We start from the raw sequence: 15,698 nt of genomic DNA, 5'->3' as shown, positions 1-15,698 counted from the left end.
TGTGTTTATCCAGCTCTACACCTTGTTATCTCAGAGACTAGGTGCCCTGCCACGAGTAACTCACCTCCTGACTCCAGAAAGCCTGTCCACAATTTACAAGGCACAAGTCAGGAGTATGATGGAATAAATGTGGAGCTGGAAAAGCAGAGTAGGTCAGACAGCATCTGAGGAGCAGGGAAGTCAAATTTTGGCCTGCTGTGCTTTTCCAGCTCCACATTTTTTGACACTAGCTTCCTGCATTTGCAGAACTTACTGTCTCCAGTATGATGGAATACTTCACAGGTGCCTGGTTGAGTACAGCTCCAACAAGACTCAAGAAGCTTGACACCTCTCAGGATAAAGCAGCCTGCTTGATTGCCACCACATCCACGAACATCCACTCCCTCCACCAGTGATGCTCAATAGCAGTATTGTGTATCATCTACAAGATATACCACAGAAATTCACTAAAGTTCCTTAGACAGCACCTTTCAAACCCACGATTACTTTCACCTACAAAGACAAGGGTAGCAGATAGATGGGAACACCGTAAGTTCCCCTCAAAGTCACTCACCATCCTCACTTGGAAATATGTTGCCGTTCCTTCACCATTGCTGGGTCAAAATCCTGGAACTGACACCTAATGGAATAGTGAGTCTACTGACGTCAAATGAACTGCAGCAGTTCAATAAAGCAGATCACCAGGTCTTTCACAAGGGCAACTACAGACAAGCAATAAATGCTAACCCAACCAGTGACACCCATATTCCCTGAATAAATTTACAAATATTAACCTTACATAGCCTCTTCTACCATCCGGACCCCATAAAACAATTATTTCAAATTTATCTTTGCTGTACATGTTTAATTACATCACTCTGACCAGTTTAATTCTTTACATAGGTAATTGGATGCAGATAATTAGGGAGCAGCAAAATGGTGAAGACAGTCCTGGTTAGGGGTAAGTTAGACTTCAAGGCTACGTAGTCAGGAGTTTCTGGTGGGCACCAATAAAAGCTGGGATTTACTGCAAAGTGGCTCTGCAGAAATTTTACTTAGGTTTCACGGTGTACTGAAACATTATGCCAAAACCTCCCCTAGCTTTTCCCAAGTGCCTCACTGGAGTGGCCAAATACAAATGGCAGGCTCAGAGAGGGCAACATCACCCTCCTAAATTCCTCAATTGTTCCCCTTTGCCCTGGAGAATATTCATCCCTGTGTAAAAAAATGTAGGTTTCCAAGAATGATTCTGTAAGGTGGAAGTATTTGATCAAATGAACCCTATTCACACATACAGCTTGCGAATATTTTGCCATAAATAAATTCGAGGTTTTTGAGAAGACTCGTAGCTCGGGTTGTTGACTTGCTCGCCGAGCTGGTTAAGTTTGTTTAAAAACGTTTCATCACTATCATAGGTAACACAGGCAAGGAGAACACAGAACTAAGAGCACAAGTTGGCAATTTAGCCCCTTGAACCTGCTCCACCATTTAATACGATCATGGCCAATTTCATCCACGTCAAATCCACTTTCTTACCTGCTCTCCATAACCCTTCAACTGTTACTAATTAAAAATCTGTCTACCTGTTGCTTAAATTTGCTTAATATTCCAACATTCACTGCACTCTGGAGGTACTGATTCTCCAGATTCACCACCATTTGAGAGAGGTAATTCCTCCTCATCACTGTTTTAAGTCTGCTACTTATCCTAAAAGTATGACTTCTTGTCCTAGATTGCCCCATGAGGAAACATCTTCACTAAGTCTACTTTGTCAACACCTTTAGCATCTTGTATACCTCAATTAGATTTCCTCTCATTCTTCTAAATTCCACTAAGGATAGACCTAATTTGCTCAATCTCTCCTCGTAAGACAGACCCTTCACCTCTGAAATCAATCCACTGAACCTCCTCTAAACTGCCTCCAAAGCAAGTACATCTCTCCTCAAGTGAGGGGACCAAAATTGTATGCAATATTCCAGCTGAGGTCTCACTAGTGTCTTGTACAGTTGCTACAACACTTCTCTGCTTTTATACTCTGTTTACTTCACAATAATGGCAAATTTCTATGTGTTTCCTTAATACCCACATATTAGATTTCATGATTTGTGCACAAGGACACCCAGATCACTTAGCACCAAGGCACTCTGAAGTTTCTTTGTATCTAGATACCTAGCTGCCTTTCTCCTCCTCTGACCAAAGTGGAGAATCTCATGCTTATCCAGGTGAAAAGAGAGACAGAGAGAAACGGGCACATGGGAGAGAGAGGGCAAGAGGGAGAGTGAGGGCAAGGGAAAGTGAGGGCAGGTGACAGCGAGGGCTGGCAAGAGCGAGTGTGGATAAAAGTAAGGGCAAGGGTGGCCACGAGCATGGGCATTGGAGAGCGAGGGCGGGCGAGTGTGGGGAGGAAGGAAAGGATGGAAAGAGAGAGAGAGAGAGAGAGACAGAAAGAAGAGAAAGGGAGACAGAACACGAGAAAATGAGAAAAGGAGAAATAGCATGCACTCAAGAAAGCACAACAGCAAGAGCGAGATTGAGAGGAAGAGAGGGAGCGTTAGAGATAGCGAGCAAGAGTGACCAAGCGTGAGTTAGTGTGACAGAGTGACAGAGCCTGAGAGACAGAAGAAGAGAGTAGCGAGAACATAGAAACATAGAAGATAGGAGCAGGAGGAGGCCATTCAGCCCTTCGAACTGCTCCATCATTCTTTCATGATCATGGCTGGTCGTCCAACTCAATAGCCTAATCCTGCTTTTTCCCTATAATCTTTGATCCCATTCACCCCAACTGCTATGTCTAGTTGCTCTTGAATACATTCAATGTTTTGGCATCAACTACTTCCTGTGATAATGAATTCCACAGGCTCACCACTCTTTGGATGAAGAGATATCTCCTCATCTCCATCCTAAATCGTCTACCCTGAACCCTCATATTGTAACCCCTGGTTCTGGACACACCTACCATCGGGAACATCCTCCCTGCATCTGCCCTGTCCAGTCCCGTTAGAATTTTAAAAGTCTCTATGAGATCCCCCCTCATATGTAAGAACTCTAGCAAAAACAATCCCAACCTACTCAATCTGTCCTCATACGTCAGACCCGCCATCCCCGGATTCAGCCTGGTAAACCTTTGCCACACTCCCTTGAGAGCAAGAACATCCTTCCTCAGAAAAGGAGACCAAAACTGCACACAATATTTGATTTCACCAATGCCCTGTACAACTGCAACAACACATCTCTGCTCCTGTACACAAAACCTCTCGCAATGAAGGCCAACATACCGTTAAGAGGCCAGAGTTAAAGACTATGAGTGCCAAGAGAGTTCTACCCCAGATGGTAGGACTTAAGATGCTGATTTCACTTGAGTTGAACTGGAAGGCATTTTTGCAATTCATTTATGGGAAGTGGCTACTGCTGGCTTGATTAGCATTTATTGTCCATTCCTAATTGCTCTGCAGAAAATGGTAGTGAGCTGCCTTCTTGAACTACTGCAGTCAACGGAGGATAGGTACATTCAGAGGGATTCTGGAGAGAGAATTCAGCAAGTAATAGGGAAGGCAGGTGGAACGTTGGCTTTTGTTTCAAAGGGAATGAAATATAAAAATAGGGAAATCTTGTAAAACTATATAAGGTACTAGTTAGATCATACCCAGAATACTGTGAACATTTTTGTCCCCCTCATCTAAGGGAAGGTGTACTAGCATTGCATTATTCAAAGAAGGTTCACTAGGTTGATCCCGAGTATGGAGAAATTTTCTTATGAAAAGAGATCGAGTAGATTGGGCCTGTATTTAGTGAAATTTAGAAAATCAAGAGACAACCTTATTGAAACATATTTGATTCTTTGGGGTCTTGACAAAATGTGGAGAGATTGTTTTTTTCTTGTGGAAGAGACTAGGCCCCAGAGCATTGGGCCACCTTTTTAACATAGAGATGAGAAGGAATCTCTTCTCTCAAAGAGTAGTGAATCTGTGGAATTCTTTACTGCAGCTGTTAAGGCTGGATCACGAAGTATATTGACAGCTCAGAATTACAGATTTTTAATCACTATGGGAATCAAGGGTATGGGGGAAAAGAGAGGAAAGTGGAGTTAAGGATTATCATATCAGCCGAGATCTTATTAAATGGTGGCGCAGACTCGATGTGCCAACAAGAGCTACTTCTACTCTTCTGCCTTATGGTCACAGTATTGCTATGATGGGTGTTCTGGAATTTTGACCCAGCAATAGTGAAACAACGTCAATGTAGTTCCAAATCAGCATGTAGTATGGCTTGGAAGGGAACTTCAGGTAGTGGTGTACCCATGTATCCGTCACCCTTCTAGATGTTGGAGGTTAAGGATTTGGAAGGTGTTATTGAGTATACTTGGGAAGTTGCTGCAATCAACCTAGTAGATGGCACACATTGCTGCCTGTGTGTGTCAGTGGTGAAGCAATAAATGTTTAAACTAGGGTGCCAACTTGGTGGAGCAGGTTTCCCTAGGCACTGTCAAACGTCTTGAGCAATGTTGGAACTGCATTCATCCAGGCAAGTGAGTATTCAAACGCTATACAGACCTGTGCTTTCTAGACGACAGACAGGCTTTGGGAGTTAGGCTATGACTTAATTACCTCAGAATTCCTAAACTCTGCCCTGGTAGCCAGATTCACTGGTCCAGATCAGTTTTCAGTCAATGATAAACCCCAGTTTGTCGATAGTGGGAGATTCAACAAATGCTAATGCCATTAAATGTCAGAGATGGTTAGATTCTCTCTGATTGAATGAGTTAATTGCCGATACTTGGATGGAATGAGTGCAACTTGCCATTGGATATTGTTCAGGTCTTGCTATATATGGTCATGATCTGCTTCAGTATCTAAGGAGTTGCAAATGATGCTGAACATTGTCCTATTATTGATCACTTCCACTTCTGACTTTATGGTGAAGGGAAAGTCACTGATGAAGCAGCTGATGATTGGGCCCAGGACACTACCTTGACAAGCTTTGGCAGAGATTTTCTTGGAGTGAGATGAAAGACCTCCAACAACCATAACCATCTTCCTTTGTGCTAGCTATGATTCCAAATCAGTGGTGAGTGTTCCTGCTGATTACCATTTACACATCTTTGTGAGAACTTCTTGATGCCACACTCCGTTAAATGCAGCTTTGATGTCACGGACATTTACTCTCCCCTCACCTCTGGAGTTCAATTCTTTTGTCTATATTTGAACCAAAGCTGTAACAAGGTCAGGTGCTGAGTGGCCAAAGCAATACTGGGCAGCTTATTACAAAGCAAATGCTGTTTGATAGCACCATCGACAACCCCTTTGATTACTTTACTCATGATTGAACAAAGATCAATGGGAAGGTAATAAGCCTGGTTGGAGTTGTCCTGACTATTGTGCACAAGATATACTTGGATAATTCTCCATGTTGCAGGCTAGATTTAAGTGTTTTGTAGCTGTACTGTAAAAAGCTTTGCTAGAGGTAATTGTGAAGCACAAGTCTTCAGTACCCATAATGTTGGCAGTGGCAATGTCTGGAACCATTTCTTGATAACATGTGGAGTGAATAGAACTTGCTGATCCACGGGGTATCTCTTCCTTATCACAAATTGCTGACTCATTTTCATAACATGAATGGTATTCCTTGTTTACGTGCTTTTTACAGCTCTTAGATGATTTGCTCAGATAGTTTTTTTTTAATTAAACAGATATTAAGAAACTCAATAGATCTGGCAGCATCTAGAGAGAAAGCAGAGTTAATGTTTCAAGTCCAGTAACCCATCCTCAGAACTGATGTTAACCCTGCTTTCTCTCCTTAGATGCTATCAGACCTGCTGAGTTTCTTGAGCTTTTTCTGTTTTTGTTTTGTTGAAGTAAATATGTTTGATTTGGATTGTTTGGATGAAGGTTATTTTAGAGGGCCTATTAAAAAGCACCAAGCAGCCAATTTCTGTAGCTTGGGAGGCAAGGATATAAAAATGAGCTCATTAGTTAGAAGCAGTGAATCATGCTATTTTCTCGTATGTAAAGAAGTGGTAAGCTTAGTAACTACTGTAATCATACATATGTTTGATCTTGTTCCGAAATTCTTCTCATTTTAGTTATTTTTGGCATTATGAAAAGTTTGACATTAGAATTATCCAGTTATGTCTGGAAGAGAGAGGAAACAGCTTTGAAGGAGTATATACAAATGCTTCATACAAGAACAGGTGCAGTAGGCCACCTAGCCACTTGAACTTGCTCCAACATTCAATAAGGTCATGGCTGACCTGATTATAACATCAAATCCACAATCCTGTCTACTCCAACAACTTTTCAATCCCTTGCTTAACAAGAATCTATCCAACGCTGCCTTAAAAGTATTCAAGGACTCTACTTCTACTATCTTTTCAGTGAGAAAATTCTAAAGATACACAATGCTCAGAAAAGTTCATTCACAGGAAAAGGGCATTGCTGGCTAAGCTAGCATTTATTGCTCATCCGAGAGGGTAGTTAAGAGTCAACCACATTGCTGTAGGTCTGGAGTTACATGTAGGCCAGACCAGGTAAGGATGGCAGTTTCCTTTCCTAAAGGACATCTGTGAAGCAAATGGGTTTTTTCTGATTATGTTTTCATGGTCATCATTAGACTCTTAATTCCAAATTGTTATCGATTTCAAATTCCACCATCTGCCATGATAGGATTCAAACCCGGATCTCCTGAACATTAACTGCGTCTCTGGATGAACAGTCCAGCGATAATACCACTAGGCCATCCCTCCTCCTAATGCAGAATTAACAGCAGTAATTAAATATTGGTATTACATGCAATCTTGGTCAGATGGGACTTACAAATAAGAAAAGAGAGAAAATGAAAATAAAGGAAGGAGCAGGAAGAATTGATCCAATAAAGGCAGCAAAGACAAAGCTGGAGGGAGAAAATAGAGCAGAGAAGTAGGGGTAACGAAAAGGAAAACAGAAGATTAACAAAGGAGTGGAGCTAGAGAAAACATTTTAAGGGAATGAGCAAAGAAATATCATGGGGAAGAACATCACTGACAAAACAAAAATAATCAAGTAAGTATTCCCATTAATATTTGCCTTGGAATGTGTCCTGGGATATTCTTTTAGCATATGAAGAGCAAAGTTATATGCAGTACTCATTTGTTGTTGGCTGCAGAATGATACATATCATACAGCCTCACTATGAGACAGAAATTAAAATCCTTTATATAGTAGCATAAGTGGAAGAGAACAAAAATATTTCAGACATTTGGCTAATTCCAAAACCTTTTTTTTTTTGCACTGTTCAAATTTGCTTGTGCGCATCATCAAAGCAAAACAGTCCTTCCCGCCAAAGTCAAAGATGAACATGAAAATACTAACCCACTGATGTTCCTTGTAGTAGGTTATGGAACTCATCTGTCTCCAGCACCTTTAACATATTGGTAGATTCCATTCTCTCTAACCCTACTCTCCAGTAGACATAGATTTTGTGGTTGAAGCTGACGTACACCAGACAGGGACTATTTCGATCATTTTTGCATGCATAAATGCCTGGAAGGGGAGAAAAAGGCGACAGTAAGCAATGGAGCACTGTTAAGCTTAAGAAACCCACTTCATGGTGCATGAACAGTCTGTCTCTTTCCAGTCAGACAAAACTATTTCCAGGCTTACTAGAATCTTCAGTTACCGTTAATATGGGTTAATAGATTCCAATTGATACAGTAAAAGTCAATTCTATCAAACTTGCGTCAAAGCCACAAGTGAGAGGCTGGAAAAGCACAGCAGGTCAGACAGTATCCAAGGGGCAGGAAAGTCACCGTTTTGGGCTGAAATGTTGACTTTCCTGCTCCTCGGATGCTTTCTGACCTGCTGTGCTTTTCCACCCTCACACCTATAGACTCTGGCTTCCAGCCTCTGCAGTCCTTACTGTCTCTTGCGTCAAAGCTATTTCGGATTTTATTAACAAGAACAATTTTTATCTGTGTGGCAGCTTTCATTGAACAAAACTTACTAAATGAATGGAGGGGCAGATTTTGAGAAGGCTTTTGTACTTACGTTTTGAAGCTAACCTTCTTTGGAGGTTAACAGACAGTGAAAATCTGAAGGAATGTGAAGTAGAAGTTAAGGCTCTCAAACAGAATTTCCAGGAGCTTGAACTTCAGAACAGCACGTCTGGATGGCTTTGCAAAAGTTGCTATCCTGGGAAAGTTCTCCATGCATCTGGCCATATTGCCATAATTACTGTGTCATGAATCATCACTGAGCCACTGGTCCCAAAACAAAAGTCTGGTACAGTCTAAGTTTAGACCAGATTGTACCCAATAGGATTTTTTATATGGTTATATATTGCATATATTTCAGTAAAAGTACCAATCATTTCAGATGGATTGGTTTGAATCAAATACATATATTTTGAAGCTGTATAGCTCAAAAAAATTAATGTAAGAATCAAGAGTTACACATAATAAAATATTATTGCATACTTTCTTCAACTTTTGAATAACTTCTGATCTGGAGAAGTTACTATACTTGGGAGATTAACATCAACAATTACAACCCTTCACCAGAATGGGGCTTCACCAAATTAGTCATTAAGTTCCTCACACCATCATGCTAAGTGACACCAGTCCAAGCATCTAAGACATCCATCTGAAACAGGCCGTAAGTTCCTAATAAACATTAATCCAGTACTCCCACCCATTTAGGATGCTACTCCCCCAAGGCAGGGTTTACAGAGATTAGCATCAAACTATATCTGATTCACAGCATGAGAACCCACACCATCAATGTCAATATTAGCAAAGTATTACCCATCTGTATTACTCCAGGAGTTAGCTGGGAGGCAGGGAAGAATCTGAGAAGGCATGAGATAGACAGCACTTTGCCTTCCTGTGTCATCCACAATTAGGTTTGGGACATGGAAGGTTAAAGTCAGCCTCAGGACATTTCAGACACTCAAACAGACAATTAATGACCACTTAAAGATCCAACACCACCACTACTGATGATACCTTACTAGACATGAAACCTTCCTTCTATGCCCAATGAAGAGTCTTGATGGTAGCATGGCCCTAAAACCCCCAGACCCTCCAAGTTAACACCCTCTCCACCTGAACAGTGAGGATAACGCAACTCCACTCAGCTGTGTCAAGGGCCTCCCGCAGTACCAGTAAAGGACCTCTCTTCTAGCAGCAGATACCATCCCAGTAGCACTGCTGGTACCGAAGAGCTACAGGCCTCTGACTCTTGCATGGAGGCCCCATGAGCCTTGACAACCGGCAGTTGAGTACCTGAGTTATACACAATCATATCAGGATTCTTGTAAAAGACTGTGGTGGGTTTGTCACCAGCTCTCCATGCTAGAGGTTCCCACAACTTTTCCCCACATGACCCCATTTTAATACAAACACTAATGTGACCCAAGACACCAAAAAAAAGCAATAAAGCTGCATAGAGATATGCCATATATAATTACTAAAGTTTGCTTGTTACAGGTCAATATATAATATGCACTGAAACACAGAGACCAGGAGTAAAAGTACACAATTCAGCGCTTTGAGCCTGCTCACTATTCAATATGATCACAACCAATCCTCTACTTCAACAGCGTATTCCCACTTGAATAAATCACAAATATAAAGAGCTTTTTTAAAAAAAGCCAAGCTTTAAAAAGTGCTTTGGAAAAATATTATGTTTATTATTTTATGCACTCATGTAGATTTCAACAAATCTTTCCATATTCTCTGGTGACAGGAGACCCACTTTCCCCATTCCCAAACATATATTGTAATCAACCCTTCTCCCTCCCCATTACACAGAAATGCACATACACACTTCTCCCCCCGCCACATTACACAAATCTTCCCAATTTCCTGTGCGTCACCCCCACCAACTGCACATAGTAGCCCCTCTTCCCAGCTTTGTTAACCCACTCAATCAGCAGTCTCTCTCCTCAAACCAGCCCTCCGTTCACTCAGCAGTCCCTCTTCCTAAACACCCTTCCCCTCACAAACCTTAATTCAGCAATCTTTCTCCCAGGCACCCGGCCCACTCATTCACTCACCAGCCCCTCTTCCCTGAATCAATTCTGTTTCAGAGTTGTGTGGAAGTTTACTCATAGCGTAAGTTCAAGGTAAAGAAAAATTAATTCCAAGATGTTAATGACATCAAAGGATATGGAGATAGCATGGAAAAATGGTGTTGCGGAAGATGTTCAGCCATGATCTAGAATGTTGAAGCAGCTTGAATGACTGAATGCACTGTTTTTGCTCCATGTGTCTAACTGGCATAGCTGAACAAACATACAATAATGATTGAAACCACCACTCAGCTACCCAGCTCAGCCACATGATCTCCTATTTTTTCTCCACTCTGGACACAATCAGTGCCTGCGGGCCTCGGTCTACGTCAAGTTGGCTCACAAACATACCAGGTCTACTTGAATTCATCACTGAGTGGTTTCTGAAACTAAAGGGCACATTGGGTTTACTGTCCACCTCTTGTTATTTAGTGCATTGATCTAGAATGTTTAGAGTTGTCCATCTGAGCCACCAGACTGGAAGGTCTTCTTTCCACCATCATCATTGCTGCTCAGATGAGGGGCAGTTCATGACCTTAAATGGGACCACTGCAACGCATAATTTGGAAACCCTTGTCCTAGCCAAAAAAAAAAAAGGACCATCACCAAGGTCACTAAGTTATTAGATTTTATGGCATGGTACTGTCATTACTTGTGGTGTAGGATTGGCCTCATGTACAAACCATATAATTCAATCACATTTTCTCAGTGCCATTTTAGTTTTGCTATATTTTTGTTGCTACAGACAAAGCAACATAGCGCCATAGATGTCACCAATACAACTGTTACCGTACTATAGTGAGAACACATTTTATTACTGTCAATTATGTGGCACGCTGCTGCATGCTATCCTTTATATTTTGTAAATAATCTGGTAAGGTAAATTGGATTAAGTTCTTCATATGGCGGTAATATAAACAATGATCAGAGAGTAAACACATTATCCGCTAATGAACTGCCATATCTCAGGAACCCAGACATTACATTTACTACCTTAGATAAACTGTTGCTTATATGTTAGGAATCAGCATTTTTAAGTAGCAAAGAAAGACTGAAAATTACTGAAGCATTACTCAAGGTGGTTTTTATTTCAATATCTGCAGCCCCTTAAAATGTGTAACAAGTGATAAAATACAACAGTAATTTAAACAAACAGAACCGTCAATGGAAATAAATGTCCAGAGATGTAAAATCAGCTGTCAGTTCACTACCATTTATTTAGTATTGTCATACAAAGTTTAAAGTCTACCCTAGTGAAATAATAATTTTTTGAAGAAATGCTAATTTAATGATTTTACTCATTGATTCAGCCATATCAAAGTGTTGGGGTTTGGATCTTGTTACAATCTAGAGAGAGTTACAAGTTTTAAAAAGAGAAATGAATTTCCCAGTGACTGATTTCATGTTTTAAGGTTTTTACTGTAACAATCAAACTAAAATCAACCATGTCTAAACATTACCTAATAAACAACTAATAAGCTAAAGGTACGGAAAAGATACACCCCATTAACTTACCAACACAACCAAAAACCCCACGTCACAGTTACACTATATTTCTTCTGAGAAAGCAAAGCAATCTTGTGTTTAAAGTTCCAATCTCCTCCCAGCTTTAACAGGTTGTTGAGAGGGATTCTTCTATTGTCCTATCAAGTAAGGTTTAGTTTATTCAATCTTCTGAGCATAAGTAAAAAAACATCCCCTCAATCTGTAACTCTCTACTAGCTTTGTTATTTTGGAATCTGTTCTTTGCTGACCGTTAACCCAAAAAAATTATTTACTTCTGCTTGTCAACACAGCACTTGTTATAGGTCTTCTTCCCTAAAAATCTCTGTATGAGGGACTCCAGGAGTCTGTTGGACTGGCCTTTCTATTCAAGTGTTAAACTTTGCACATTAATTTTAAAATGTTTTGATACAAGCAGGTCACATGGACATGTCTCCAGGCAGAGTTCACATGAGATTACATCCCTTCTCCAAACTATGCTATTCTACTTTGAATGAAAGGAGACAGCTTAAAACATCTAATAAATTCCAGCAATGCAACAAATCTGCTCCCAACCAGTTCGCTGCAGATATTAATTTAATCGCACAAATAGTTGGACTCAGATAATCCAAAAGATTTTATATCAGTGACTCACCGCATGAGGTTAAGGGCTGGATTTCTGACCCGGAAGTGGAGACAGACAGAAACTAAAAATAGCCTAGCCAGTGCTTGCCATCGGTCCGGTTCCATCCAGCCTTAAGGCAAATTTTGAAGAGATGGGACAGCAGTAGCTGACTTGGCTCTTTAAGAGCGACTTGAATCCAATAAAAGGAGATCAACTGAAATTATTGATGGCCAAGAAAGCTGTAGACTCGGCTTCCTATCTTATCAAGACATGGAATCCACATTTATGGACTAATCAAGATGTACATAGGAAAGAATAGTCCTACATTAAGCAGCAGGCCACACACTACATTCAGCATTACTGTGATAAATGGTTGACATATCTGCGCCTAGGGCAACAAGTGTGGCTACACGATCTTAGTAGGAAAGGTGCCATCATTCAAGAGGTCAAGAACAGTCCCTCTTCCACAGCTACACTGGCACTATCCCCCACCTCTTCCTCCGCTACATCGATGACCAGTTCACCAGGGCCATCTCTGATACCTCTCTCTCCGTCCTCTCAGTCTCCATCTCTGGTGACCACCACAAAACTGATATCTATTTCAAGCCCACCGACTCCCACAGCTACCTAGACTACATCCCGTCTCACCCACCTTCCTGCAAGAATGCGATCTCCTACTCCCAATCCCTCGCCTCTGCCGCATCTGCTCCCAAAATGAGGTGTTCCACTCCCGAACATCCCAGATGTCCTCGTATTTCAAGGACCACAACTTCCCCGCTTCAGTGGTTGAAAATGCCCTCGACCGCATCTCGTGTTTCCCGCACTTCTGCCCTCACACCCACTTCCCGCAATAAAAACAAAGACTGAATCTCCCTTGTCCACACGTTTCACCCCATTAACCTCCAGATTTGACGCATCATTCTTTGCCACGTCCGCTACCTGCAATCTGACCCCACTACGAAGGATATATTTCCCTCCACACCCTTATCTGCCTTCCGGAGAGACCGCTCTTTCTGCGACTCCCTCGTCCGCTCCACACTCCTCACTAGTCCCACCACCTCAGCACCTTTCCCTGCAACCACAGGGGGTGATACGCCTGCCCCTACACCTCCCCCCTCACCCCCATCCCAGGCCCCAAGAAAACCTTCCACATCAGACTGATGTTCACCTGCACATCCGCTAATGTAGTCTATTGTATCCGCTGTTCCCGATGTGGCCTCCTCTACATCGGTGAGACCAAGCGGAGGCTTAGACACCACTTTGTAGAGCACTCGGTTCGTGACAAACGACAATACCTCCCAGTCGCGAACCACTTCAACTCCCACTCCAATTCCCTGGGCAACACGTCCATCCTAGGCCTCCTCCAGTGTCACAACGATGCCACTAGGTAACTGGAGGAGCAGCACCTCATATTCCGCCTTGGGAGCCTACAATCCAATGGTCTCAATGTGGACTTTACTAGCTTCAAAATCTCCCCACCCCTGGTCTCATCCAAAGACCAACTCTCCCTCTCATCCCAGCCTCCTTGACCTGTCCGTCTTCTCTCCCACCTCACCTGACCAATTCCCACCACTACCTACCTGCACTCACCTATCACCATCCCACCTACCTTCCCCAGCCCGACACCACCTCTCTGTTTATTTCAGAGCCCCCTTCCCCTCCCCCATTTCTGAAGAAGGGTCCTGACCTGAAACATCAGCTTTCCTGCTCCTCTGATGCTGCCTGGCCTGCTGTGTTCCTCCAGCTCCACACTGTTAATTCTGTATCCATGTTTGTACTGTCCTGTTTATTTCATGATCTTCAACTTTTCTCACACGTCTACTGTGCAACACTATCAAATGCCTTCTAAATGCAGGACCACATGCATCTTCCTATTCATGTGGTTGGTACCGATGTGGACCATCATCTCTGGCTGACCATTGTACAGCAATCCTATATTGTACATCCAGCAGGTGGAATTGTATGAAAGAATCATAGGAAGCTCATTCCACCACTACTTGACTGCAATGAACCCAATAAGGAATGTTGTCATAAAACTCCCAGACCTCACACTGTCAGGAATGGAATCAAAGTAAACAGACTTCAACTCTAAGATCTACCAATCTTCCAAGGGTGCCAGAGAATGTGTTCTGGGAGAAGAGTAAAATACAGACCACCTGAATTTATGAATTCCAAGATCTGAGGAACGATGGGGTAGTGGCAATTGTAATTGTATGCACAAATGTAAAATATTAATAATGAGAAAAAAGCTTGTGGGGGGATATATTGTTTAAGACTACACGTGTCTAAAAGGCCTAATACTGATGAGTATGTTTGAGACAACCCACTATTATGATGGCAAATGACTTGAGAGCAAAATGACATGATGTGGAAAGAGTAAGAATCTACCATAAAAATCTACCTTATAGGCCCTCCTCATGGTATCTATAATGATGTCTACCATATCATTGTAACTTATATTTAGCTGCCAACATACAACAGACAACATCTTGTTTAAGACCAGAGCCCATAAGACATATCAGCAGACATAGGCCATCAGCCTATTGAGTCTACTCCACCATTCAATTAGATCATGGTGGTCTGATAATCCTGTACACCATTTTCCTGTCTTTTCCTGATAATCCTTCATTCCCTTCCTGATTAAAAATTCCTCTCAGTCTTGAATATGCCTCTTCTCATTCGACTAAAAAGTGGATTTCCTCTACCACACCAGACCAAACTGGCCCTCTAGATCCCTACCCTAAAAGCGTTGTTCTCAGCCAACACACCCCACAGTGAGCAATAGTGCAGATAATTCAAGGCAGTCTGTGATGACGATTCTCAGACAATAGTCCATAGCTGTAACATTAACTTATCTGCCCTCTTGATTGATACTGACTAACCTACTGACAGGTTCCAGTATTTACCTTTATTAAAGTTAATAATGGTTTGTTTCTAAAACTGATTCTATTTCACTTTCACAGAAGTCTATGAACAATTTAACAATTACTTAGTTTGACACTTACCAGCACAAAATGCACTGACGTTCTCATCAAACTGAAACCGGACAACAGACCTATTTTGGTCAATGATATAGGTTTGACCATCCCAAGCACAGGCCACTACTTCCTCTCGTCCATCACCCTGAAGAAAGTACACAATTCAATTATGCTCATCTCATTACACATACATTACAAAATGGCCATTCATGGCTACTTTCTGTGCTAAGTCTGGTCACATTTCACAGAAATATTACTTTTTAATGGGAAGATCTGGCCTGAAATCATGCAAAATGTGACCCCCACAGCACTATCCATTTTAGATAATTGTTTATTACAAAGTCGACTATTAATTTAAATAGTGGTTTAAATGACACATGCCACTAAACTGTGCCTCACATTACTGGCAATATAGATGCCTGAGTAGCTTTATCGTAGGCTCAGATTTGGTCTAGTAAGATTAATCCAAGAAGACTTTAATCATAAATATTACCTCATTGACAATTCTGTTAAATAGAGCAAGTCTATCCACAGCACTCCTTTTTAATGATTTACCTTGGCAGAGTTTGCATGAATTTTTCTCTGTTAAGAAT

At 41.6% G+C, this 15,698-nt stretch overlaps 1 protein-coding gene across 2 annotated transcripts in view; it reads right to left on the bottom strand.

Moving 5' to 3' along the window:
* Positions 1–15,698, bottom strand: part of itfg2 (integrin alpha FG-GAP repeat containing 2) — a 65,473-nt gene that overhangs the window by 11,100 nt on the left and 38,675 nt on the right. Inside the window, exons 10-13 of one of the 2 annotated variants that reach the window (XM_048607756.1) lie at positions 15,133–15,250; positions 10,120–10,233; positions 7,998–8,051; positions 7,323–7,493 (exon numbers count right to left, since the gene is read on the bottom strand). In XM_048607756.1, coding sequence (XP_048463713.1) covers positions 7,323–7,493; positions 7,998–8,051; positions 10,120–10,233; positions 15,133–15,250 — 457 coding nt within the window. The remainder of the gene's footprint in view (positions 1–7,322; positions 7,494–7,997; positions 8,052–10,119; positions 10,234–15,132; positions 15,251–15,698) is intronic. The other variant, XM_020525103.2, reaches the window with a different exon arrangement.

The sequence above is a fragment of the Rhincodon typus genome, chromosome 18 (assembly GCF_021869965.1).
Source record: "Rhincodon typus isolate 14 chromosome 18, sRhiTyp1.1, whole genome shotgun sequence".
NCBI classification, from domain to species: Eukaryota; Metazoa; Chordata; class Chondrichthyes; order Orectolobiformes; family Rhincodontidae; genus Rhincodon; species Rhincodon typus.
Note: the sequence above shows the minus strand (reverse complement) of the source record. Positions and strands in the feature narration are given on the sequence as shown.